The sequence below is a fragment of the Dunckerocampus dactyliophorus genome, chromosome 16 (genome assembly GCF_027744805.1).
Source record: "Dunckerocampus dactyliophorus isolate RoL2022-P2 chromosome 16, RoL_Ddac_1.1, whole genome shotgun sequence".
In the NCBI taxonomy this organism is placed as follows: domain Eukaryota; kingdom Metazoa; phylum Chordata; class Actinopteri; order Syngnathiformes; family Syngnathidae; genus Dunckerocampus; species Dunckerocampus dactyliophorus.
The window spans coordinates 23,186,738-23,212,822 of NC_072834.1; the positions used below are offsets into that span (position 1 = coordinate 23,186,738).

The window sequence follows — 26,085 nt, forward strand, 5'->3', positions numbered from 1 at the left end:
GACAAAGATGCTACTAGTGTGCATGCTGGAGTAGAAGCACAACTCCCTGGTTTGGTTTCTAAGAATGAGCACACACCAGGGAAAGTGGGTCAGAATGTGTGAGAGGGGAGTTCAGGGAGAGAGAGAGAGAGAGAGAGAGAAAGAGCAAGTCACTTTCCATAACTTCATCTTGCTCTTCTTTGAGAGACACAGCAAAGAGACTGATTTAAAAAGCTTTATTCAAACTATCATCATCAAGCAGAACATTAAAGCCAAATTAGCGACATCAAAACCCGACAATGAAATGGACGGGAAAAGAAAGCAAGGCCATTCGCTCCCTTTGGGTCTGGGATCCACGGAAATGGGACGGGACGTTGGATGTGGCTCTCCAGCGTTCTGTACAATCTGACGTGGTGGAGAAACCCAGCGGCGATCACGAATGACACGAGGTGACGACACTAAGCGAAGAACAAAAGCACCTCCTGTGCATTCCATCACAGTGAAGATATCAAAAAGTCTAGTTTATTGAAAAAAACACAAGGTAAAAAGTGTTTGAATTTACAGTAAATGCATCTAACGCGTCTGGAAAACCAAAAACTCAGTCACTAGCTTTCTTATATTTATCCTATTAGACCACACGTTGTTGGATTTCATCAGAGGAGGAACCAGAATTTTGTGGCCCACAAGAATTTAGTAGGATTTTCACATTTTTGTAATAAAAAATACATAAATGAATGATATTATAACACGGTGCCCTCCAGAAGTAATACTTTGTTTATTCAATCAATAAATGAATGTCTATGTCAGATTGCCCGCATTTAGAGGTGAAAACAACATGAAAACCAGAGAGCTGTTTATGGGGGAAAAACAAGCAATGAGATGGAAAAATCAGTCAGCACAACAGAAGAAAAAGAAAAAAAAGGCTGGAATTTGCCAAAAAAGTACGGAAATGAGCCTCAGAAATTTTGGAAAAAAGTTCTATGGCCCGATGAGTTCCTTGGTCCATCTCAACGGTGTCCAAACATTTACCAGCGGGGGCCACATAGTGAAAAATGAACTTTGCCACTTTGATATTTGTGTTGAGAAGTTATATGCAGTATATTGCGACAAAAAACGGCATGTCAGCTTTGTGATAAATGGAAAAGCTTAATATTAGCATCAACTTTCTTCACGTTTTTGCTGTCGTTTTTTTTCCAAAAAAATTAAACTTTCTTCTTAAATTGTCTTCATAAACCTTTTGATATTTTGACTTTATTCCCATTATATTAGAACTTTTTGCCCCAAGCTAATTAAAAAAAAAAAATACAACTTTATTTTGTTTTGTTTCTTATATTCTTTTTTTTTTTTTACAACATTTTTAAAAATGTCATACTTCAACTCTACGCTGCTAAAATGATCATCTTGTTCCTGATAATATTACAAGTATTACAAATATTACAATATTACAATATTCTAGTACAATTACAGCGGTTTTTTTTACTTTTTTTTTTTTGCATTTTCCCAATATTGCAACTTTCTTTGAGTACATTTTGTTGTCGTAGTTACGACTTTATTTTCATTATATTTTGACTTTCTTCTCATGACATTATAACTAACAAATTATAACTAACTCCATCTTTATTTGTTGTTTTGTTTATTTCTCATTACGACTTAAAAAAAACATCTTTTTTTCTTTAACATTTCAGCTTTATGCTACTAGAATGAGAATATTCTGACGCTATTCTTGGGAAATTACGACTTTTTCCGACTTAGAATATTTTCCTCTTTAAAAATTATTCCGTTATTCCTCTTTTTAAAATGTCCAAATATTTCAACTTTTTTCTTAAATAATATTCGTAGATTTTCTTTTTGTAATATGACTTTATTCTCATCATATTGGAACTTTATTCTTATCATATTGTAACTTTATTCTCATCATATTGGAACTTTATTCTTATCATATTGTAACTTTATTCTCATCATATTGGAACTTTATTCTCATCACATTGGAACTTTATTCTCATCACATTGGAACTTTATTCTCATCATATTGGAACTTTATTCTCATCACATTGGAACTTTATTCTCATCATATTGGAACTTTTTTCCCCACCCTAGTTTTTAAAAAAATACGTTTCGTTTCTTTCTCATAATACTACCAAGTTGCAATTTTTTTTCCTTGTTAGAACTTTTTTCCCGTAATATTCTCATAAAATTACAGTTGTTTTTTCTACCATTTCTTATTTTTCCTTCTTATTTTCCAAATATTTAAACTTTCTTTGAGTACATTTTGTTCTCATAGTTACGGCTTTATTCCCATAATATTTTTACTTTGTTCCGCTGTTTTTCCGCAACCAAATTTTTGAAAAATTATACGTGATTTCTTGTTTTGTTTCTCAAAATAATATTTTTTTTGCCTTTCTTTAATATTTCAATATGCTACTAAAGCATACTAAAGCAAGCTACCAGCATTGTAATTATTTTGACCAGCATTTAGGTGGAATATTTTACTCTAACATCTGCTTGGTTAAAATGGACCAACCCAGCGTGCTTTTTTTGGTGCTACAGTAGCCCAACGACTGGGTTACATTTGGGTTTTTAGTGTGTATGCAACTTGAATGATGATATTATGACGTTATTCTTGGTAAATTACATCTTTTTCTCATTAGATTACATTCTTCTCGTCATATTTTGACTTTATTCTCGCTAAATGATTTTTCCATTTTCCCGTGTGTCTGTTTTTTTTTTTTGTTTTCTTCTTCACGAGATTCCGAAATGTTGCACTGGCAATAACTATCATTTGTGCATTTCCATCTTCTCTGATATTCACCATTGCTTGTTTTTCACCCATAGACATCTCTCTGGTTTTCATGTTGTTTTGACCTCTAAATGCAGCCAGCACAGGCTAATCCTATCGTACCCTATCTGACACTGAGCAGTGCTATTTAGTGATTGAACCAGCAATGTGCATGTCCTAAAACATGCTAAATCACAACACTTTTGTGTCAAAATGTGACATTTTATTGTGTTGAATGTTGCCAGTATGTGCTTAAGTGGCACGGTGAGGCTCTCCCAACAGCATTTCCTACTAAATTCTTGTCAATACTGCTCAGAATGCCATCGGCTCATTCTTCCAAAGCCACATCCGTATCGTTTTACAATGCAGAAGGCACGCAAAGAGCTTATCGGACTTTAACAATTGACTGCTTTAAGAAATTGATTGCACAAATGCATGTTCTCCAAAGCAAAAGATCCTCAGTCTTATCGAGCCCTGCTATATCACACATGTAGCAAAACTATTAAAGTATGATTGTGGACATTCTCTACAGCTGCAATTCCCTTGATCTTTTTGTGCATATTTGTTTACCCTTTTTCTGACCTTCATACCGATTTAAACCACGCACTTCAGGCTGTTAGATTCCATCCTTTAGCACCCGAAGGAGCTGCTTTAATCAGCCCCTTGTTTCTGAGAAATAAAAAAGTTGCTGTATTTTCAGAACTACAGTATAGCGAAAAACATCAAATCCACTAAACGTACACGAACGCAACACAAAATGCCCTTGAAGAAGCTCACGGAAGCAGCATCAAAAGTTAAGACATAGAATATCCAGAAAAGAATGTGGAAAATGAAGCCACCTCGCCTCGGCTTCCGTTCATTCATCGCCGAGATGAATACGTTTTCATATCCTTGTTGACATGAATGGATAGATTTAGCATTAAAAAAGCTTTTTTTCATGTATTTTTTCCTCCTTGTCATATTTTTATTGCCAGTTTTATCAGCTTATATGATTGATGGAAAAAAGATGAACTTCCATCTATGACTTTTTTTATTTTTAAGTGGTGCTATGGTTCGCTCAGGGGTGTCCAAACATTTTCCAGCAATGGCCGCAAAGGTGAGCCGATTATTAGTATCAACTTTGCTCTTTTTAAATTTTCCAAGTATTTCAAATTTCTCCTTAAGTATTCTTTGTGTATTTTATTTAATACTGTGACTTTACTCCCATATCATTATAAATTTTCCCACAAACTCATTTTCACCAAAATTACAAATTTAGATTGTTTTATTTATTTTTAAAATATTTTTTCTTTAATATTTCAGCTATATGCTTCTGAAATGATGTTATTTTTCCTTATAATATTCAGAGTTCATTCACGTAAAATTGCGGCTTTTATTCACATTAAAATAGAACTTATTTCTCTCAATATTTTCACTTTATTCTTGTAAAATTACAGCTGTTTTTCAATTTCTGCTGTTAGCTTTTAACTTTTTCCCTAGCCTCATTTTCCAAAGCTATTTTGTTGTGTTTGTTTCTCATATTACTTAAATATAACTTAAAACGTTTTTTTTCATTAATATTTCAACTTTATGCTACTCAAATGATGTTATTTGCCTTAAAATATTCAGCATTTATTGTGGTAAAATTGCGGCTTTTGTTCTCATTAGAATACAATTTTTCTTCCCTCAATATTTTGACTTTATTCCTGTAAAATGACAGCTGTTTTTCCATTTTTATTGTTGTTTTTTTTATTATTTTGTAAATTTTCTTCTCATGATATTTTGACTTTATTCCCATAATTTTTTACCTTTTCCCCAACTTAATTTTCCAAAACTTGATTTTGTTTTGTTTGTTTCTTATAATATTACAACTTTTAAAACATAACATTTATTTCTTTAAGACTTCAACTTTATTATTATTACTAAAATGTTATTTTTCCTCAAAAATAATATGAGTTTATTCTTGTAAAATGACAACTTTTGTTCCTATTAGAATATGTCATTTCCCTTAATATTTGGACATTATTCTTGTGAAATTACAGCTGTTTTTCCATTTCTGCTATTTTTGTTTTGTTTTTTTTAATTTTGTACATTTTCTTCCCTATGACTTTATTCTCATAATATTATAACTTTTTCCGCAACCTAATTTTCCAAAACTTTATTTTGTTTTGTTTGTCTGCCATATTACAACTTTTTAAAAAATATATATATTTTTTTTCTTTAATATTTCAACTTTACATGCTACTAAAATAATGTTTTTGGTCGTCATAATATTATGAGTTTATGCTGGTAAAATTGCGGCTTTTTTCTTGTTAGAATACAACTTTTTTTCGTGAATATTTGGACTTACAGCTGTTTTTCCATTTCTGCTGTTGTTGGTTTTTTTTGTAAAGTTTATTTTCATAATATTTTAACTTTATTCCCATAATATTATAACTTTTCCCCAACCTCATTTTCCAAAAAATGACAACTCCATTTTGTTTTGTTTATTTGTCATAATATTACCACTTAAAAAAAAATAATTCTTTAATGCCACTAAAATTATTACGTAATTTTCATCAAATTACAACTTTTTCTCTCAATATTTGGACTTTAGTCCTGTAAAATGACTGCTGATTTTTCCCATTTTTTGGCGCTGCTGTTCATTTTTAGTTTTCTTGTTATATGATCATTTTACCGCACTTTGGACACCCCTGCTCTCACCCAACATTCAGTTTGAGTCCTCTTTGGCTCCCTCATCACTCATTCCGAGCACCTTAGAAATAAATAATTAGCGCTGCCATGGAAGTTCTGCCACCAAAATACAAGTAGATCATTAATACATGGCCGGTGAGGTTATTTTTAACAGCACATATGCCCCCTCCCCCCAAAAAAGATTCCCTTGATATTTTTGAAGTATTCAAAATGTCATCAAGTATATCACAGACACATAAAGCCCAACTGAGCTTTTTTTAGTATAAAAATGATCTTACATTGTTTTTCTTTGAGTAAAATATGAGATATTAACTCAAATGGCCACAGGTGACCAGTGTGAAAAAAGTGAAACTGGATGACTGAGCTACAATTCACTTGTATGGAAGAATTACGCTCACCCTGACTCATTGATTAGGCGTGTTGTGTACTTAGCACTAGCAAATGTTTCCGTTGGGTGGAAAGCGAAAAGGCGTGTCCATAGCAATCAAGAATTTCACCTCTTTGTCCAAATCAAACGTGTTCTAGAATCATGCAGATGCATGCCGAACGGAGAAGGTCTGTGATGATTCACGGCTGATACTTGCAGGGTTGGAGGACGGCTTGGAGGGACTGGAGGAAAAAAAAAAATCGCTGTTTCACGTCCCGTGAGGAGATGATTATATCACGGCAGTTCCCTTCTGGTTGCCTGCTGAGAGACGGAACACGGAATTAGCATCGACACGAGCGTGCCGAAGATTACAGAAAGTCGTCACTCATGCAACGGTGGATCGTGACTGGTTACTGCCACCATCATTTGCAAAATTAGGGCTCATGTACAAAAAACTTCAATCAGTTCCATGAAGAAGCAAGACGGGGTCACCAGTAAGGAGTCATACGTGTTGCTGAAGCATGCATGCACAAGCAGGCATCATAGTAGGAATTTTTTGCCATCACTTTTGTCCTGGATTTTGGCCAAGCCGGCCAGATGTGCACGACATGACTCTGACCAGCAGCCAATTTCATTCTAATCTCCGCTCTCAGTAAGCTGATAAGTTTCCACCCTTGCGAGCCTGGCCAATTTGAATGATCGTTGAAAATGGTGTCGCAACGGTGCACAGCTAGTGAGAGAAAACGCGGGCAACTTCGCATCCAGGAAAACATCACCCGTAGGATTTTACAGTGAACCAAATTGAACTGAAAAAAACATGAAAAGTTGAAAGAAATAGTGGCTCTACGACACGTAGATAGCAACCAGCATACCTCCAGTTGTAGAATGGACTTCCTTTCATTTTGAGTACTTCAGAACAGAAGAAAGAGACAAGTTGAACAATAGGTGAGAATGTCAAACACGCACAAACATCATGAGCATCATCGAGAAAGAAAGAAATATCAATCTAAAATAAGTCCTCTTTGTTAATTTGTTATTATTAGTATCAACAGTTCAGCCTTTCTTTCATGTTTTAGCCAAATGTTTATATTATATACAATAAAAGATATGTAATCATTTTTTATAATGATTATTCAACATTTTATTTACACTGTGACTTTTGGCTTTATTTTCCCCATTTTTTCTGTTTTTATAATTATTTTATTATTGTTCTACAGCGGGGGCCAATCAGAAACAACCCGTTACGACCCAAGGGAGCATAACATATTCAATCAGGGCACAGGGAGTCAAGTCATCCAGGTTTATTCGTGATAAAGCAGAAAAAGACAAAAGAAAAACCTCCCGTGCCCAAACAAACAAAAAGACAGTGAGGTGAGCAGGCTAACCCTCGAGGGCCGTCGTCCTGTCACCTCACCGCTTCCCCAAACTGAGGAAAAAGCAAGGAAGTCCAGGCTACTTCATCCAGCTCCTCTTGGCGGATCCCGAGGCGTTCCCAGGCCAGCTGAGAGACATAGTCTCTCCAACATCTCCTGGGTCTTCCCCGAGGCCTACCTGACGTGCCCTGAACTCCTCCCCGGGGAGGCGTCCGGGAGGCACCCTGACCAGATGCCCCAGCCGCCTCATCTGGCTCCTCTCAATGCGGAGGAGCAGTGGTTCTACTCCGAGTTTCTCACGTTATCTCTAAGGAGAAAACTCATTTCGTACCCGCAAGCTTGTCTTTTCGGTCACTACCCAAAGCTCATGACCTTAGGTGAGGTTAGGAACATAAATCGACCCGTAAATTGAGAGCTATGCCTTTCGGCTCAGCTCCCTCTTCACCACAACGGAAGCGTGCGGCGCCTCTCGATCTTGCGATCCTTCGCTCAGTCGTGAACAAAACCCCGAGGTACTTAAACTACTCCACTCGGAAATGACACTCTTGCTTGAAAACGCTTCAAAAACATACATAAAAATTGCTGAAATGTGCATATTTTTGACGAATAATAGGTCATATTCAACCGCGAAAGAGAATGATTTATGAATTAATATTACTTTGAAAGACCGTGATGGAGTGAAGCCGCGAAATTCAAATTGCTGTACTTGGAAAGTATGGAAAGGGATCACGTTTAACCGTAAAGGTTGCGCTGTGCTGTATTCTGCTTAAAATGCACCAGACTTGGTGCCTGATACAGCTCATTTAGCACATCTTGTCCTTGAAGAGAACCGTTCCATGTCTGCTTTCTTTCAAGTGCTCCCACTACTGTGATACGCATCTGGGATAAATGACCTACATACTACATTAGACATCGAACAGTGGAACATTATCTGTGTGCGGGTGTGTGTATATGAGTGGGGGGGGGGGGGGGGGGTGTATTTGTTCGACCTAATTATTCAATGTGATTGCTTATTGGCTCTTTAAATACTACTAATAATTAGCAGTGTGATCAGGTCTTTCAGCTCATCGTACTTTTACCCCCTGCCGACATGATGACCAATTCACCCCCGTCCATTCGTTTGCTGCTTTTTATATGTGTCACAATCTGCAGGGATAACGACACAGCCACGTTTTTTTGGGTTGGAATTTGTGGGGTTTCATTGCTGTTTTAAGGCCGACTAGTAAAAAATATGCATATTTAAGCATATTTTAAATCTAAATGAGGCATTTTCAAGCATAAAAATGGCTAAATGACCTAAAATAAAAACATGGGGCATTCAGAAGACGCATTCAAAAACATGTTGCGACGATATGTGGTTCTACACTTCTGCACTGGTCACTAGGTGTCAGTAATGTTACATTGGTGAGACAATAGCCATTCTCCCCATGCTAGCTTGTGCGAGTCTATTACCTCGCATTTATGTCATACGAGTACAAAGGTGACTATAGGGGTGTTATTTTATGTCTAGAGGTCTCTAATTATGTCAAAAAGCATATTAAGAAGGTGGTAAACAGGTTGTAACTACAAAAATATTCCATTTAGAAATAAGGAAACCTACTTTGCGGAAATTCCCTTACACGGTCAGGTCTGGAACCGATTAACCGCGATAAACGAGGGACGGCTGTATTCCATTGTCTGTACTCCGTTTAAAAATGTTTAAAAAATGAGGCACAGTAATCTCTCGCTACTTCTCGCTTCCAATCTCGCAGCTTCATGCCCATCACCATTTTTCAAAAATATAATCATTGCTGTTCCGTGGTTGACTACAGCCTATTAGTAAATTTAAAAAAAGCATATTTAAGCAAATTTTACGGATTTTGGCCATAAAAATGGCTAAATGACCTAAAAAGTGAAGAAGACGCATTCAAAGACATGTTGCGACGATATGTAGTATTCTACACTGGTCACTAGGTGTCAGTAATGTTACATTGATGGGACAATAGCCACTCCCCCCACCACTGTGAGCCTATATTACACCGCATTTATGTCTTTCTTTTTTCATATTATGTCTACTATATTGGGTAATAAGAGTGTAAAAGAGAAGGCTCTAATGTTAAAAACTGCATTTAGAAGGTGGTACAGGTTTTCAATGTTCTAACTGTGAAAATATCCCATTTATAAATAAGCAATCCTGTTTTGGGGAAATTCACGTACACGGTTTTGTCTGGAACTACTTAATCGTGACAGTATTGAAATATAGAGTGTATATTTTGTTTTGGGACTGGGGGAGGGGCATGAAAGCGTGTTTCATCTTATTTGTGTATGCATTGCTAGTACTTGTATATGAAAACATGTCATAGAACACACCATTTTGTTGTCTTGTCAGCACATTGTGTACATTTTAAGCTGCGCAAAAGCTTACTTGACTGTAAAAATGTAAGCCTATATGTTGCATGGCATGGTTACGTACCTCCAGTGTGGACGCTCTGGACTCTGTGGTCTCGCTTGGTCCTATGCTCCTGGGTATACTGGACACAAAATACCCGGCTCCTTTGGGTATTATGGGCTGTCTCACAACCACTTTGCCTTTCCTGGTCTCTGCGAGGAACAGACTGTACCAGTAGGCATCGCTGGAGATCAAGGTGGAGTCTGCGATGGTGGAGCTCCTCTGGCTGATCACGCTGTTCCTGCTGATCACGCTGTTCCTGTTGGCCGGTGGGATCTTGATGGCCTTCGGCTTTGGTTTTTGACACTTCAGCACAATGATCACCAAGATGGTAATGAGCAGCAGGAAGGAAACGGCCCCCAAGCCGATGACTAAATACAAGTTGAGGTCTGTGAAGACGTCATACTCTAGCGGCAACTCTGTGGTCTCTGAAAAGGCCATGGCATTTTCCACTGTGGATATTTTAATGGTGACCGTGGCGGAGAGAGCGGGGTCGCCGTTGTCTTTCGCGACAATGACAAGACGTTGTTGCCGGGGGTCTCTGTAGCTGAACATCCTTGTCGTCCGAATCTCGCCGTTGTACTGATCTAGACTGAAGAGGCTCGTGTCGCTGATTTGCAAGAGCTGGTACGTGACCCGGGCGTTCTGCTCGGAATCCGCATCGATGGCGATCACTTTGGCCACTAAATGCCCCTTATCCGTCGACCTCGGTATCACCTCTTCGACGACAGACCCTTGTGCCCGCCATGGCGACACGATGACAGGGGTGTTGTCGTTTTGGTCCAGAATTATGATGTGAACCGTCACGTTGCTGCACAGCGGAGGGACACCGGAGTCCCTCGCCTCGATGTGGAAAAGATACTCCCTCTCTCTTTCATAGTCAAACGTCTTGAGTGCATAAAGGTCTCCATTCTCTGGATTGATGGAGAAGAGCATCGACATGGATGTGTTCACTATCTCTTTCTCCATTATGAAATACACCAAGTATTGGTTCTCATTCAGATCCGGGTCAAACGCGCTCAGAGATGTCAGCAACGCCCCCGGTAGATTGTTCTCCATAACGTGGATGGTGTAGAAGGACTGAGGGAATGTGGGAGCATTGTCATTGATATCATGAATCTCCAAGGTGAAGGTCTCGCTTTCAGTTAGCGGCGGCGAGCCTTTATCTGACACTCGCAGCGTTATTTCATATTTGCTCTGTATCTCTCTGTCCAGCGGCTTTGAAATGAGAAGCTGAAAGAAGCCCTCGGAGGACTGATTCAGGGTGAAGGGCAGGTTTCCCTGCTGACTTAGGGTGAGCTCCACTTCCCCGTTGTTTCCGGAGTCCCTGTCGCCGACGCTTACCACCGCGATCAGCGTCCCCACGGCGGCGTTCTCCGTCACGGCGCTTTTTAGCGACTTGATGGTCAGCTCGGGGTAGTTGTCGTTCAAGTCCGTGACGGACACCATCACTTTACAGTGACCCGACAGCGGGGTGGCCCCCCTGTCCTGAGCTTGGATGTGCATCTCAAAATTCTGACTCTCCTCAAAATCGATCACGCCCTTCACCTTGATCTCGCCGGAATTTGGGTCAAGCGAGAAGAGCTCCTGTGTCTTCTCAGACGTGTAGAGCGTATACGAATACAGCAAGCGGGCATTTGTGCCTTCATCCAAATCTGTTGCGTTTAAGGTCATAACCACGGCGCCGGCAACGGTGTTCTCCGAAACATCGACTTCAAATACCGGTTGACTGAAGAGGGGGGCGTTGTCATTGATATCCAGCACGTTAATAATAATACTGGCTGTACCGGAGCGGGGAGGAACCCCTCCATCCACAGCGGTTAAAATCAGATGATGCACCTCATCCGTCTCCCGGTCCAAATTGCCATCAAGAACCAAGTCCACATATTTGGAGCCGTCACTGCCAGTTTGAATGTCAATGCTGAAGTATTTGCTCTTGCTTAGGTAGTAAGTCTTGATTGAATTAGCTCCAACATCTGCATCTACAGCATTTGTTAATGAGAATCTCTCACCGGGAGGGGTTGCCTCGGAAACATCCAAGTAAATGGTCTTCCTCCGGAACACTGGCGCGTTGTCATTGATGTCCATGATCTCCAGCTCGATGTTAAAGATACGTATGGGGTTTTCTAGAATCACATCCATTTTCAGGAAGCATGATGTTGTTTTCGTCATGCAGATGCTTTCCCGGTCGATCTTCTCGCGGATGATCAGCTCCCCGGTCTCTTTGTTGATGTCGAGGTAATTTTTGCTGTGAATGACGTCCAGCTTAGCTTGCCGTTCCACCATGCTGCGCACATCCAGACCCAAATCCGTGGCCAGGTTTGCAACAAAGGAACCCTCTTCCATCTCCTCCGGAATGGAGTAGCGGGTGATGGCGAGCGCGGACCCCCACAGTGCGTTGAATGTCACAACGGCGAGAAGCACTTGTGTCCGTGAAGGTGCCATCGTGCTGTCTCTCGAGGGGAGCCGTCAAGCAAATGCGTGCAAGCGTTCAGGCTGTCTGGATGTGAGGACGCGCCGGTGTCATTCTTGCCTCCACGCGTGGGAGCTGCAGCAGGCAGGCCACGCACGGTGCACGCGCAGCACCGCCGATCCTCTGCAGGGGCGTGTGCAGCGCTTGTGGGGGCCGGCCTCGGGTGGCCTTGCCGACGTGAAGGGGGTGGGGGGCCATCATGGCACTTTCTTGCCATTTAAGACATTTATTGCAAATAATAAAACACTTTAAAGTCTGCAGTTTGTGTGCTTTTGAATATTCTGCAAATAATGTTTGCTTTGCGTTGTGTTTGCTTTTGGAAGCCTGGTTTTACTGCCTTAAAGTTTTGAAATGTAACTAACAGCGGTTTAATGAGATTTTCTTTGCGGGGTTACCATGGCAACCCTGACTTTCTGCTATTGTGTGCCTGGACCTGATGTACAATGAGACTGTGCCTCAATAATACCTGTATTTTGGCGCCATCGTGTGACTAACAAAAGAAGTGCATGAACATCCGGGGTCCCATTTACCGTCCAGAGCTGCTTTTTTATCGGCCCGCGGCACTTTCTAAAAGTAAAATCAGAAAACTGAAAAAAAATCACAGCAAAAATGGAAAAAAGAGCAGTAATTTTATGAGGATAAAGACAAAATATTAAGCAGTAAATTCATAATGTTAAGATAAAAAAATAGCATAAAATTGAAAAATGTAAGGAAAAAAGTATGATAAGAGAAACAAACCAAAAAAATTGGAAAAATTAATACTACGATAAATATTATGTAAATGAAGTCAGAATATAATAGAAAATGTACAAGAAGGAAGTTAAAATATTTGCAAAAAAAGTATAATGTAAAAATAAAAATACAATTAAACAAGAAAAAAAAACACAGCAAAAATGGACAAAAGCAGTCATTTTACAAGAATAAAGACAAAATATTAATACATTAAAGAAAAAGGAAATTAAGATGGGGTGGAAATAATATTACAATAACAAAGTCAAAATATGACAAAATGATAATATAAAAAAAAATATGACAGAAAAAATAATAAAAACAGAGTTGAAATAATAAATAAAAAACAGCCAAAAAGTGTCATGTAAGGTTAGAAATTTCAAACTAATATAATACACTTTGTCACTGATGGGCACCCCTTGTATCGGGCATATAGTGAGGCAGCACAGTTAAATCAGGGGTGCCCACAGTGAGGCCCGGGGGCCATTTACAGCCAGCAGCTGTTTTTTATTGGTCCTCTGCACTTTCTAAAAATAAAACACAGCAAAAATGAAAAAAAGAGCAGTAATTTTACAAGAATAAAGACAAAATATTATGAGAATAAAATATTGCAAAAAATGTCTACAAGAGGAAAGCTGAAATATTTGTAAAAAATAAAAAAAACACCCAAAAAGTATCATGTAAGGATACCAATTTTATAAAAATATAACACGCTTTGTCATTGATACAAAAAAGCTGAGATGCAGGCTTTTTCCTTTAGTCAACATGGGTTGGTTTCAAAAAAACGTAAAAGAGGCCCTTTTTGTGACATTTTTGTTTGGTGGTTTGGTTTGAGGTTTGAGGTTTTTCTAATGTAAAAAAACATGCCTCCACTCAGTAAAGGTTGGGAAACACTGTACTGGAGCCCAGTGGCCCCCCCTGGAGCAGTTGTCCTCCTCAGCTTTATCCGCTCCATGCTTGTAAGTGAGAGTAAATACACTCAACGAGAACGACAGTAGTGGCTGACAATGACTTGACGACAATGCTCATGTTTTCATAGAGGGGTGTTCAATGAACATGTTTATTTTTGCGGTTGCAGGTGCACTGCATCGTACCGAAAACTGATGTTTGACCATATTTATATAGACAGTAGTTTTTTATTCCTTCAAAACATGGAACAAGCTATATGTAAGCTTCAAAAAAGCCTTTCTTTTCCGTACAAATCAAGCTGAATGATGTAAACACGTGATGTACTTGAAAGTAACTTTTTTTAAAAAGACCTTCCAAAACAAATAAAGCATAAGCAAATGAAAAATGATGAAATAATCACGAGACATGATGAGAAGCAGCCGCCGGTATGAAGGAGTGTGCTTGTTAAAATACATCAACAACACTAAACAAGGATGAAAATATTGTTATACACACCCATGGGTTATTATTATTATTATTATTATTATTATTATTATTATTATTATTATTACTATTATTATTATTATTATTATTATTATTATTATTATTATTATTATTAATGGAGTGGATTCATGTCAAGGAATGTAAATGTTTGTGGTGTCCAAAAGGTGAGGAAATGTTTCAAAGGGAAGCTGAAGGACCAACTTGCTACTACTACTACTACTACTACTACTACAAGCTAGTAGTACTCCTACTGGTTGAAGTGCTTCCTAACATGAAGTACAGTACATGCACAAAAGACATTGATTTACAATTGATTTATTGCTTTCTGTAGGCATTACTGTGCAAAAAAAACAAAACGCCACTCATTAATTGTGCAGGTGTACCTAATATTGTGGCCATAAACACGGGGCACTGAGACAGGAAGTTGCTTTCATCCATAACAATTGTAAGAACAAATAAGATGCACGAAGCACTTGAGGATTTGTTTTCATATCTTTGTAAAAAACATAAAAAAACAGCAGCCAGACGAGCGCCGCTTTTAAGAAATAAAAACATTTTGTGGCGTGACACTAAAATGAATAAAAAGCTCATCGTGCGTTTCTGCTCGCATTCAAGCGCGTTATTCAACAACATCTCAGGGGACAAGAAAAGGACAAAACTAAGGTGTGGACAACCAGTGGCCACCACTGGTCTCCATCTCAGACAGAAATGAAAATGATGGCATGTTTATCAAGCGTGTGTGTGTGTGTGTGTGTGCTGTATTGCTGTACTTTGTCTAAAACAGATGGAAAATGGAAAATATTCCATTCCTAACAATATCATGAGGCAAATGAATTTTGCTGAGGTTTCACAGTTCCAAGCAACCCTCAGAGGCCACTGTGGTCCGCAGTGAAAAAGAGTTTTAACACCCCTGGGAATGTTTGGAAAATCTAACATCTCACGACCGCTCGGTGTGACACTTTTATTGTTCAATGATTGAGTGAATTGGCTTCTTTTACCTTTTGCTTTCAAATCCTGTCAAATGACAGAATGCAACGCAGAGCTGAGAGAGACAAGCATCGTCAATGAACCTTTTAAGACAACGCAATTTGCTGACTTGAATTCCAAAACAGAGCTCAGTAGGCCACAAACATGTACACCATCTGTGAGGGACATGCGCCCTCTAGTGGCTACGCAAAAATGACCTATTTTGGGGGTTTACTGTAAGGAAAACATTTCCAAATACTGGAAATATATCATATTTTGGTTATCATATGGTCGGATCTCACCCTTCCGGGACCAAATGGCGCATAAAGCCATCATACTTGAAGGCAGTTTTAAATATAATAAGTTCTAATCCTGAAATTTGGACCCTTGACATCATCAGAGCTCATCCATACTGTTACATACTTGTACTGCCCTTCTTCTTTTCATCTTTTGAGTTCTCGCGCTGTATCGTATCTTTTCCTTTGTAGCCCAAAAATCCAGCATAACAGGGTGAAAGGTGGACTTTATTTATATAATATATACTGTACACAGACTTTATACAAATGACTTCTATCAGCGTGCTACTGTAACAGATGAACGACAGATAGAACAGATCACGTCACGGATGAGGACGATGATGTAAATGACAACAACTGCTTTCAATGAAGCCTGAAGGCGACACGGAGGTCGTCGTCCATCTAAATGTGAGCAACAATTCAGTGTGACATGAAAAGTAACAGCAACTTGTGCAAGGAAGACTTCATGGTTACTACCCGACTGAGCTGGTTTACAGCAGGGGTGTCCAAATTTTACCCAGCGGGGGCCACATTGTGAAAAATGAAAGGATGCGACTTTGACACTTTGATACTTTGTAAAGATATGCTAAGAAGTTCAAATTGTTTCAATGTTTGTGACATGAGTGAAAAAGGATATTATTAATATCATCTTCACTCTTTGCTATTGTTTGCTTTTTTTCTTTTAAATATTCCAAATATTTCAACTTATATATTTAAGCTTTGTAAATTTTCTTCTCGTAGTGTAATGACCTTATTCCCAAAATATTCTGGCTTTTTCCCCAGCCTGATTTTCCAAAATTTACAACCAAATTTACAATTTGTTTTGTTTGTTTTTCATAAAACTATGACTTAAAAAAAATAAAGTCATTTTCTTTAATATTTCAACTCTATGCTCCTAAAATGACATTTTTCCTTATAATATTATGAGTTCATTCATGGAACAATGTGCCTTTTTTTGTTGTTACAACAATATTTTGTCTTTATTCTTGTAAAATTACAGCTGTTTTTTTTCATTTCTGCTGTTTTTTTATTTTTTAATTTGTATTTTTTTAATATTGCAACTTTCTTCCAGTAAATAGTCTTCTCACTTTATGCTTTATATTTTCATCTTATTCCTGAAATATTATACATTTTTCCCCAAACTAATTTTTCAAAAATTATTTTGTTTTTCAAAATATTATGACTTTAATAATTCAACTCTGCTACTGAAATGACATTATTTTTCCTCATAATATTAAACTAATCTGGTAAAATTACTGATGACTTTTTCATTTTTGCTTTTAAACTTTCTTTTCGTGAATGTTCTTCTCGTAGTGTGATGACTTTATTCTCACCTTCTTACCGTAATATTCTAACATTTTCTCCAACATAATTAAAAAAATATATATTTTCTTTTGTTTGTTTTTAATGTTATGACTTTAAAATAAGGTCTTTTTTCTGTAATATTTCAACTCTATGCTACTAAAATGACATTCTTCCTTATAATGTTGAGTTTATTCCCATAAAATTGCAACATTTTTCTCTTAACTTTAAAAGAACATGACACTAAAATGAGATTATTTTTCCTCCTAATATTGAGAGTTTATTCATGTAACAGTGTGACTTTTTTCCTTGTTAGAATACAACTTTTTCGTCGTAAAATTACGGCTGTTTATTTTTTTTCCATTTCTGCTGTTTGTTTTTTTCCAACTATTTTTCCAACTTTTCCAACTACTTTCTTCTTGTAAATAGTCTTCTCACTTTATTCTCATATTTACACATTATCCCCATAATATTAGAACTTTTTCCCTAACTTAATTTCCTAAAATATAATTTTAAACGTTTTGTTTTTCTAATATGAAAACTTTAAAAAATGCCATGTTTTTAAAAAAATATTTAAACCCTATGATGGTAAAATTATGTTATTTATCCTCATAATTTTACAAGTTTATTTTTGTAAAAATGATGCTGTTTTTTTCATGTTTGCTGCTGTATTGTTTTTTTTTTTTTTACATTTTCTAACTATTTAAACTTTCTTGTTGTAAATTTTCTTCTCATGGAATTATGACTTTATTCTCATCTTATTCCTGTAATATTATAACTTTTTCCCAAAACTAATTTTTCAAAAATTATTTTCTTTGTTTTTCATAATATTATGAATTTTTAAAAAAGGTATTTTTTTATAATTCAACTCTGCTACTAAGATGACATTATTATTCCTCATAATATTATGTTATTCTTTTAAAATTACAAGTTTTTTTAATATTTTGACTTTAGTCCCATAAAATGACTGATGACTTTTCCATTTTTGCTTTTTTTAAAAAAAAAAATTCTAACTATTTAAACGTTCTTTTCGTAAACGCTCTTCTCGTAGTGTGATGACCTTATTCTCACCTTCTTCCCGTAATATAACTTTTTCTCCAACCTAATTTTTCAGAAATGATTTTCCTTTGCTTGACTTTAAAATAATAAGGTCTTTTTTTTTTTTAATAATGTCATTGTTTTTCCTCATAAGATTACGTTATCCTCGTAAAATGTAACTTTTTCCTTCATGTTTTAACTATATTCCTGTAAAATGACCATGTTTGCTGTTGTTCTTTTGTTTGTTTTTTTTTACTTTTCTTGTTAAAGGATATGAATAAGTAAATGTTAAAAAACAGCCGCTGGCCGCATATGGACTTTGGACACCCCTGGTTTCCACAATGCGCTCTTATGGGAATTCAGCAGGAAAAGATGAAAAGTTAAGTGTTAAGAGTAGGATGGCGTTACGTTGGATGTGTGCGGTGCAACCCCTCCAGTTTCATCATGACCGCCATTTCAGTACATGTGAGCATGGTGCTGAAGCGTTATGCGCACTGTTTCCATAGCATAACCCCAGCATAAATGGTTTCTAATAATTCCAGTTGATGATTTACGGCGATGAACCGGAAAGGTTTGGCGCCTCATTTGAAAATAGCATTGCTGATGAGCCCGTCGTCTTTGTCGAAAGACGCTTCATAGTTCGATATGAATTTCTTTTTCTTCCCAAACGTGGAGAAGGTGTTGTACACGTCCAAGTCGCCTCTCGGCGCCAGCTTGAGCGTGCTGTAACCCGATGTGGTGCCGGGAATGTACACGTTGTGCTGGTAGTCCGCTGCCTCGGACTGAGGCTGGGTGTACTTTGGCGTCCACGGTTCCTCTTGAAGAGACATCTTGCACTCTGCAAACACAAATGTCAGGATTTACCGTCCCGATTCATGTGCATTTCCAGAGTGTCTGAACAAACGTTACCGCTCATATGGTTCCCCCAGGTCCAGTACTGTGGTGCCACAGAGCAGAAGTAAGCGTCTGCGTCGTACTGCTGCGGGCGTGACAGAGTCCCCTCCATGTTTCCTGAACTGTACCTGAAGAGGAAGCTTCACATCGTCAGCATACGTTCCTACATTTGCAATGTACAGTACGTGTGCTGTAGTACTGAACTATCCACCTCTTGTATGCGGAATTGCGTTGATTTTTGGCCCAGGTCCAGTCCTTGCCGGAGTACCTCAGCTGCATGGTTGAAGCATAGCACACGTAAATCAATAACTTGCTCGAGTGCAGCAAACGTGTTTTCTGCTCGGCTGGGGTGCCCTTTCCTCCTTTCTTTATGCTGACGGACAGCAGCTCATGCACCGCACGGGACAACCTGTGTTGCTTCCCACCTCGGTTTTGAGTCATGGGGGCACGAAGGATGCACATTTTCCATGTTGCCACAATAAAATGGCAGAATTCAGCCGCTCTCCTGACAGTCCCTGTTAGTGTAACGCCACAGCTGCCGCCTTTTAAGGTGAAAAGCCCGTCTTGTCCCCATTACATATATTTTAATATGTTAATAACATTATAAACAAACAAAACCTTATTAATGCATGAAAATGGTTTTATAATCTACATTATTTTCAAATATTATGCTGTATTATAGAATTTGTATTTAAATAGCTTATTATAGTGTGTGCATGTGCGTGTATCATATTAGTTCAGGGTCAAAGGTTAAAAAAAAGAGGTAAGGATGTCCAAAACTGTAAAATAATGAGTATTTCAGAATAATTGCTACAGGTGTTCTGGAGTCGGGCTGCAACTAAAGATTATTTTCATAATCAATTAATCGGTCGATTATTGTTTTGATTAATCAATGAATCTTTTTTTTTTTTTTTTTTTTTTAAACACATTTTTAACTTCCTCCGCTTAGCAGCAATCCCTTCAACAATGCATGAATGGACATTTTCCCTCCCCAAAATCACGGCAAAGTGCGCGAGGAAGAGGAATTTCTCCGTCACCAATCAACTGACAAACATCACAAACACTCAAGTGCAAGTCAACGAGTCAGACTGCTGCATGTGCATCACCGATAAATAATGGGGCGAGGGGCGGCGCCTTGTTTGATGGTCAAGTTGTGAAGCACGTAGCAAGATGATGTAGCCTGCGCGGGACAGACACAGCCATGGCTTTTTGTAGTTTCACTGTTCTACCACTAGGTTTTGTGTGTACGCATGGTAAGAGTTGTGCATAAACGTACGCATTTTCCTACGCAAATCCCATCGTGAGTGGGGATGTTGTTACGCACGCATCGCTCTGCAGTGGTTTTCTTCACAAGATATCAGAAAGAGGCAAAAATGCTCTTTTCCAAAGTCACAGCTGATGTGTGTGAATACCTTGTTTTGCCTGAAACACAAAGATGACGGCTAAGCTTCCATGGATGACGAAGGAAATTCAAAAATAGTCACATTTGAGAGGCTGAAATCAGGATATGTAAAGTGCATCTTTAAATGAAACGATTAATTGAAACTACCAAAATAGTTGTCGATTAATTGGATAACCAATGAATCACCCATTAATCTTTGCTACGCTATTCTAGAGAACTTACTACCTCCTCTGTCTGCATAAAAATAGTGTTCGGAACACAGCACAGCACTGGAGAAATTCATTTAATGCTACAAAAATGGCAAGAAAAAAAGAAGAGAGACAGACGGACCATCGTAACTCTTAATGGAGGTTTGTTCCTCCTCTTTTTGCTGTATTTTCCCAATTTTTGCTGTTTTTCGAAAAAAAATTGTATTTTTATAATGTGCTGCCGGTCAATGAAAAAAGAAAAAAAAAAGAAGCCTCGGGCCACAAATGGAACGCAGGCCTCACTTTGGACACCTCGGCCCTAAAACTCACATCAAACTAAATTCAGGTTCAAGTCAAATTGGGCCCCAGTTTGAGGAGGGAGCACACGCTGCTTGAATGACATCAGTCCAATCACTCACACTCACAGACCGCAACGTTAGGAACACCTACGCCTTGATTGAGAGACAAAACCACCCCAAAGAGCCCCCACTCCTTTGATTTCTATTAGGTGAAAGCCATGATTCAATTGTGCGAGTGTACCCAATGTTGTGACCGAAAGGTCCCACAAATACGCAAATCACAATGGGATACTGATCCGTGACAGAAGCGCTTCCTTTTCACAGGCCTGCGTGTTGCTCTAGATATGCCGGAGGAGTCGGAAAAAAGAAGCTCTAACGAGATAATGATGAGGTAATGAGGTACAAATTGACTCGGTGTGATGCATCACATTACTTGGAGTGCACGGAATGACTAATGGAATGAATAATGAATGTGGTTACAAATTTAGCAGCTCACACTTCATCAGGTAAAATTCAGCATTTTTGATATATACTTGAGATGCACAATGTGTTTTTACAAACCGTACCGTACCTGGAGGTCAGAAGGACTCAAACAAATTAGGATGTGACCAACCGTACCTGTTGATTTGTCCTAATTAAATACGATGACATTACTACGACCGCATCACTGCTATCAGGAGAAACAGAGTATAGAGGGGAGGGAGCCATCTTCTGTGACCCAGCAAGGTGCTCTGTATTCTGCCGTTAACATCACAGGCGCTTGATTTGCGTTTTTTGAAATTCTCGGTTATTGGAGTTATTTTTAATGTTATTGGATTCATAACATTAAGTCAAAATTCCCTAATTTCGGCCCGATAATTATCGTGCACTCATATATACCACTGGTGACCTTTACACAAGTGGAGCAAAAGCATGAGGACATGTTGCAGCCATGAACAGATCCAACTCAAACTGTTTTTCCTGCCTATGTTGATATTGTTGCACCACGTCAACAATAATTAACAATAATACCATGACATTTCCATTTCCCCTACCACTAACAATTTCAAAATATACATAGAATTGAAGATCCTTGTAAAGATACGGTATGTACTTCACAGTAGTCCCTCCTTTATCACAGTTTATTAGCTCTAGATCATTATAAGTGAATTTCCGTAAGCTAGTTAGTCATGGGTGGCGCCATGGACCATAAATGGCATTTTTGCAAATTCACCATTAGCTTTCAAAAAATCGAACAACGTAGAACATAATTACAAAGAATATATCATATTTTTACGCAATATTGGTAAATCACGTCAGGGACCCTTTAAGTTTAGAATAAGCAAATTGGAGAGGCTAACTAGTTAGCTCGATAACTTGCTATGCTAGCGGCGGCTCCAGGGAACCCGTAGCCTGCGCAACGTGACGTAAAAAAAGAATACCAGGAGTGTAAAAGTGACTATTGGGGTGTTATTTCCTGTCTACAGGGCTCTAATCATGTAAAAGCCATTGATGAAATATCAAACGTTTTTATTTATATGCTCTAACTACAAAAATATTCTGTTTATTAATATTGAATCCTACTTGGTGAAAATGTTATGCTTGGAAATTTCTTAATTTAGTCCAAAAATACATAACATTTGCTTAAATATGCATGTTATTCAATGAAACAGCATATATTTGTGAAAAACCATGATAGAGTGAAGCTGCGAAATTCAACGCTGGAAGTGACGAGGGATTAAACCAATTTACCTCTTGTGGGGTTGATGTCCTGTTGTTGGCCAGCTCGTTCCGGTCCAGCGCGCTCCAGCCAGAAGTCAGGTAGTCTGTGCTCTTGGCGTTATTCTGCCGTACCGACAACACCGGACTGCAGGGCTTGAGGAACATAAAGTCACTTTTGGACGATTCTGGCGTCAGACACATTTTATAGCAGTACGTTTGCGGCAGCGCTCCTCCGCCGTTGGCCTCTGCACAGCCGGCGGAGTCTGCGGACATCCTGATGTTCAAATTGGACTTTCTGAAGATATCTGCGCTGCCGGGCGACCCCGTGCGGCAGCAGCAGCCGCACAAGTTGGCGGCGGGGAAGCTGGAATCTCTGTTGGACACTCTGTCCTTCAGCCGCCTCACTGTAACGAGGACGATGATGGCCACGAGAAACGTGAAGGAGATGGCGCCCAGGGACACGATTAAGTAGAGGCTAAAGTTGGAGCTGTGATGGGGGCTCAGTGACAGGTCACCCGAATCGGGCTGGGATTCTGGCAGGCTGTCAACCACTGACAGGATGATGGAAACTGTGGCCGAGAGGGGCGGTTGGCCGTTGTCCTTCACCAGTATGACCAACCTATGCCTTGTGGGGTCTTTCTCCACCAACTGCCGTACTGTCCTGATTTCCCCCGTGTATAAAGCCACGCTGAACAAGCTAGGGTCGGTCGCTTGGAGCATTTGGTAGAAAAGCCGCGAGTTCTGGCCTCCGTCCGCGTCTGATGCGCTTATTTTGCCGATCAGGTACCCGGCGTCCACGTATCTTGGCACTGCTTCGACCGGGGGTGTCCCGTTCTGAGGGAGAGGCGACACGATGACGGGTGCGTTGTCATTTTGATCCAAAATAAATATAGTCACGGAAACATTGCTGTTTAAAGGCGGGAAGCCGGCGTCTTGAGCTTGGACCGTGATGTGAAAGGTTTTTAGCTGTTCGTGGTCAAACGATCGGAGGGCGTAAATATTCCCGTTATCCGAATTTATGGACACGTATGTGGAGACCGGCATGCCTTGGATGTTGTCATCTAGTATTGAATAAGAGAGGTACGCATTTTGCCCAAAATCCGGGTCCTGCGCTATCACGGAGCAAATCGAAGCCCCCGGCGCGTTATTCTCCGTCAAATACACGGTATAAGACGGCTGCTTGAATACGGGCGCGTTATCATTCACGTCAGACACCTGAACCAGAATGGTTTTCCTGGTGAATAACGGCGGAGAGCCCATGTCTCTTGCAGTGAGTGTGATGTTATACTCTGCCACCGCCTCCCTGTCCAGAAAATCACTCGTCACCAGCGTGTAGTAGTTTTTAAAAGAGGAGTGCAGCTGGAACGGGACCAGATTTGGGATCTCACAGTCCACGTTCCCGTTTTCCCCAGAGTCCTTATCCGTGACGCTGATGACAGCAATGACGGTGCCGGGGGGCGCGTCCTCGTGCACAGGTGTAGACACTGACGTCAGAATGACCTCCGGGAGGTTGTCATTCCGATCCAAGACGTTCACCAGCACCTTGCAGTGCACCGCGACAGCGGAAGGACCTTTGTCCTTGGCCTGGATGTAAATCTCATGCATCCTTGCTTTTTCATAATCGATCACCCCTTTCACTTTGATTTCCCCCGTGCGCGCGTCCACACTGAAAAGCTGGCGCACTTTGATGGGCGCGTGCCCGCTGAAGGAGTAGGTGATGTCAGCGTTGGCGCCCTCGTCCAAGTCGGAGGCGTTCAGCTTGATGACCACTGCGCCCTTGGGTGCGTTTTCAGCCAGTCTCACCCTGTAGAAGGACTGGTCGAACACGGGCGCGTTGTCGTTCGCGTCCAAGACCGTGATGTCAATTTGCGCAGTGCCGGACCTCTCCGGAGAGCCCCCGTCCACCGCCGTCAGAACCATCTGGTGCGCGCTCTGCTGCTCCCTGTCCAAAGGGCTCTGTAGAACGAGTTCGGCGAATTTGCTTCCGTCGCTTCTCGTCTGGATGTCCAAAGTGAAATGGTCGTTGACGCTCAGCAGATACGTGCGCAGCGCGTTGGAACCCACGTCCAAATCTTGCGCGCTTTCAAGTGGGAAGCGGGACCCCGGTGCCGCAGATTCAGAAATGTCCAGGTTAAATTCAGTCCACGGGAAGCCAGGAGAGTTGTCATTCACGTCCACGATTTCCACCTCCACTCTGTACAGCTCTAGAGGGTTTTCTATGACCACCTGCAGGTGGAAGGAACAGCCCAAACTCTGCTCGCACAGTTCTTCGCGATCTATCCTCTCGTTCACAAATAAAACCCCATTTTCCAAATTCACCTCCACGTACTGCCTCCTGGTGCCGGAAACGATGCGGAACCTGCGCGCCGAGAGTTTATCCAAATCCAAACCCAAGTCCTCCGCTATGTTTCCCACAAAGGCGCCATGTTCCAGCTCCTCTGGGATGGAGTAGCGGATCTGGCCACAAGCCGGGTCCAAAAAGCAAACCACGAAGACAAAAGCACAAACTACGGGGCATTTTACGCACGCCTTTCGTCCCTGCACCCGCTGTTTGTCCATTTGGAGGCTGGCTCTCAACTCCCATCCAAACTTGACTCCGCTGATAAATGGCGCACAGTGCAGTGAGGGGGGGCAAACAATATAAATATATATATAAAACTTGACATTGGTGGGACTGAAGCGGCTCCTGTCTGCCTGAGAGAAAGGAGAGCGGGAGGGGGAGAGATGCGCAAGTGGGCTATCGCAGATTACTCTGTGTGCGCGTGTGTGTGTGTGCGTGTGCGTGTGTGAGAATCATTGGCCCTACTGTTTCAATCGGACATCTGCTTGGATAATCTTGACTGCACCCGATCCGATTCATGCCAGCGTCTCAAGGCTTTAAGTTAGGTGTGTCCAAAGTGCGGCTCGGGGGCCATTGGCGGCTCACGGCTGTTTATCTATTGGCCCGCGGCACATTCAAAAAATATAATTTAACAAGGAAACAAACAAACAAAAACAACAACAACGCAAATGGAAGAATCTGAAGTAATTTTTTTCAATCATTTTTTCAGAAAAAGTTGTAATCAACGAGAAAAATGTGTAATTTTACGAGAATTACGTAATGTTATGAGGAAAAAATAACATAAAATAACACTTTAGCAGCATAAAGGTGAAATATTAAAGAAAAAACATCTGTTTAGAGTGCTAATATTATGAGAAACATACAAAACAACTAAAAGTTGTCATTTTTGTTGAACGAACCCCCAGCAGAAATAGAAAAAAAACAGCTGTAGTTTTACGAGAATAAAATAAAAATATTCTGAGATAAAGGTTGTACTATAATGAGAAAAAAGTCACAATTTCACCAGAATAAACTCGTAATATTATGATGAAAAATAATGTCATTTTAGTGGCATAGAGTTTAGTAGCATAGAGAAAAAAGCAATTTTACAATAAAAAGTTGTAACATTGTAATAAGTTGTAATATATAGTTGTAATATAGATATATAAAATATTAATATATATTAAAACATAAAGAAATAAAGTTGCAATTTTTGTGGAAAGCTGAAATAGTAAAAAAAAAAAAAACACATCAGAAATGTAGAAAAGCAGGTGTAATTTTACGAGAATAAAATAACATTCTGAGAAAAAACATTGCATTCTAATGAGAATTTGTTTTACCAGAATAATCTTGTGATTTTATAATATGAGGAAAAATTATGTCATTTTATTAGCATAGAGTTGACATAGTCAAGGAAAAAAAGCTATTTTATGAAAAAAATATATATTTATATATATATAATGTGAGAAACATACAAACCAACAAATAA

General features: G+C 39.5%; 2 protein-coding genes across 5 annotated transcripts; both read right to left on the reverse strand.

Annotated features, from left to right (window-relative positions):
* Window positions 1-200: 200 nt before the first annotated feature.
* LOC129169356 (protocadherin alpha-C2-like) lies at window positions 201-12,182 on the reverse strand. Of its 4 annotated transcripts, none has more exons than XM_054755726.1 (3): window positions 9,621-12,182; window positions 6,668-6,704; window positions 201-6,113 (listed from the first exon to the last, which is right to left on the reverse strand). In XM_054755726.1, exons 1-2 carry the CDS (start codon window positions 12,039-12,041, stop codon window positions 6,693-6,695), a joined length of 2,433 nt encoding a protein of 810 aa, XP_054611701.1. In that variant the 5' UTR covers window positions 12,042-12,182; the 3' UTR covers window positions 201-6,113; window positions 6,668-6,692. The 4 variants fall into 4 exon arrangements, with proteins under 4 accessions (XP_054611701.1, XP_054611700.1, XP_054611698.1 ...); XM_054755725.1 differs by having other exon boundaries at window positions 201-6,116; XM_054755723.1 differs by lacking the exon at window positions 6,668-6,704.
* Window positions 12,183-17,904: 5,722 nt separating this feature from the next.
* Window positions 17,905-24,978, reverse strand: LOC129169332 (protocadherin-10-like). The gene is made up of 4 exons (XM_054755679.1): window positions 22,307-24,978; window positions 18,898-18,959; window positions 18,702-18,814; window positions 17,905-18,630 (listed from the first exon to the last, which is right to left on the reverse strand). Exons 1-4 carry the CDS (start codon window positions 24,833-24,835, stop codon window positions 18,374-18,376), a joined length of 2,961 nt encoding a protein of 986 aa, XP_054611654.1. The 5' UTR covers window positions 24,836-24,978; the 3' UTR covers window positions 17,905-18,373.
* Between the last annotated feature and the right edge of the window lie 1,107 nt (window positions 24,979-26,085).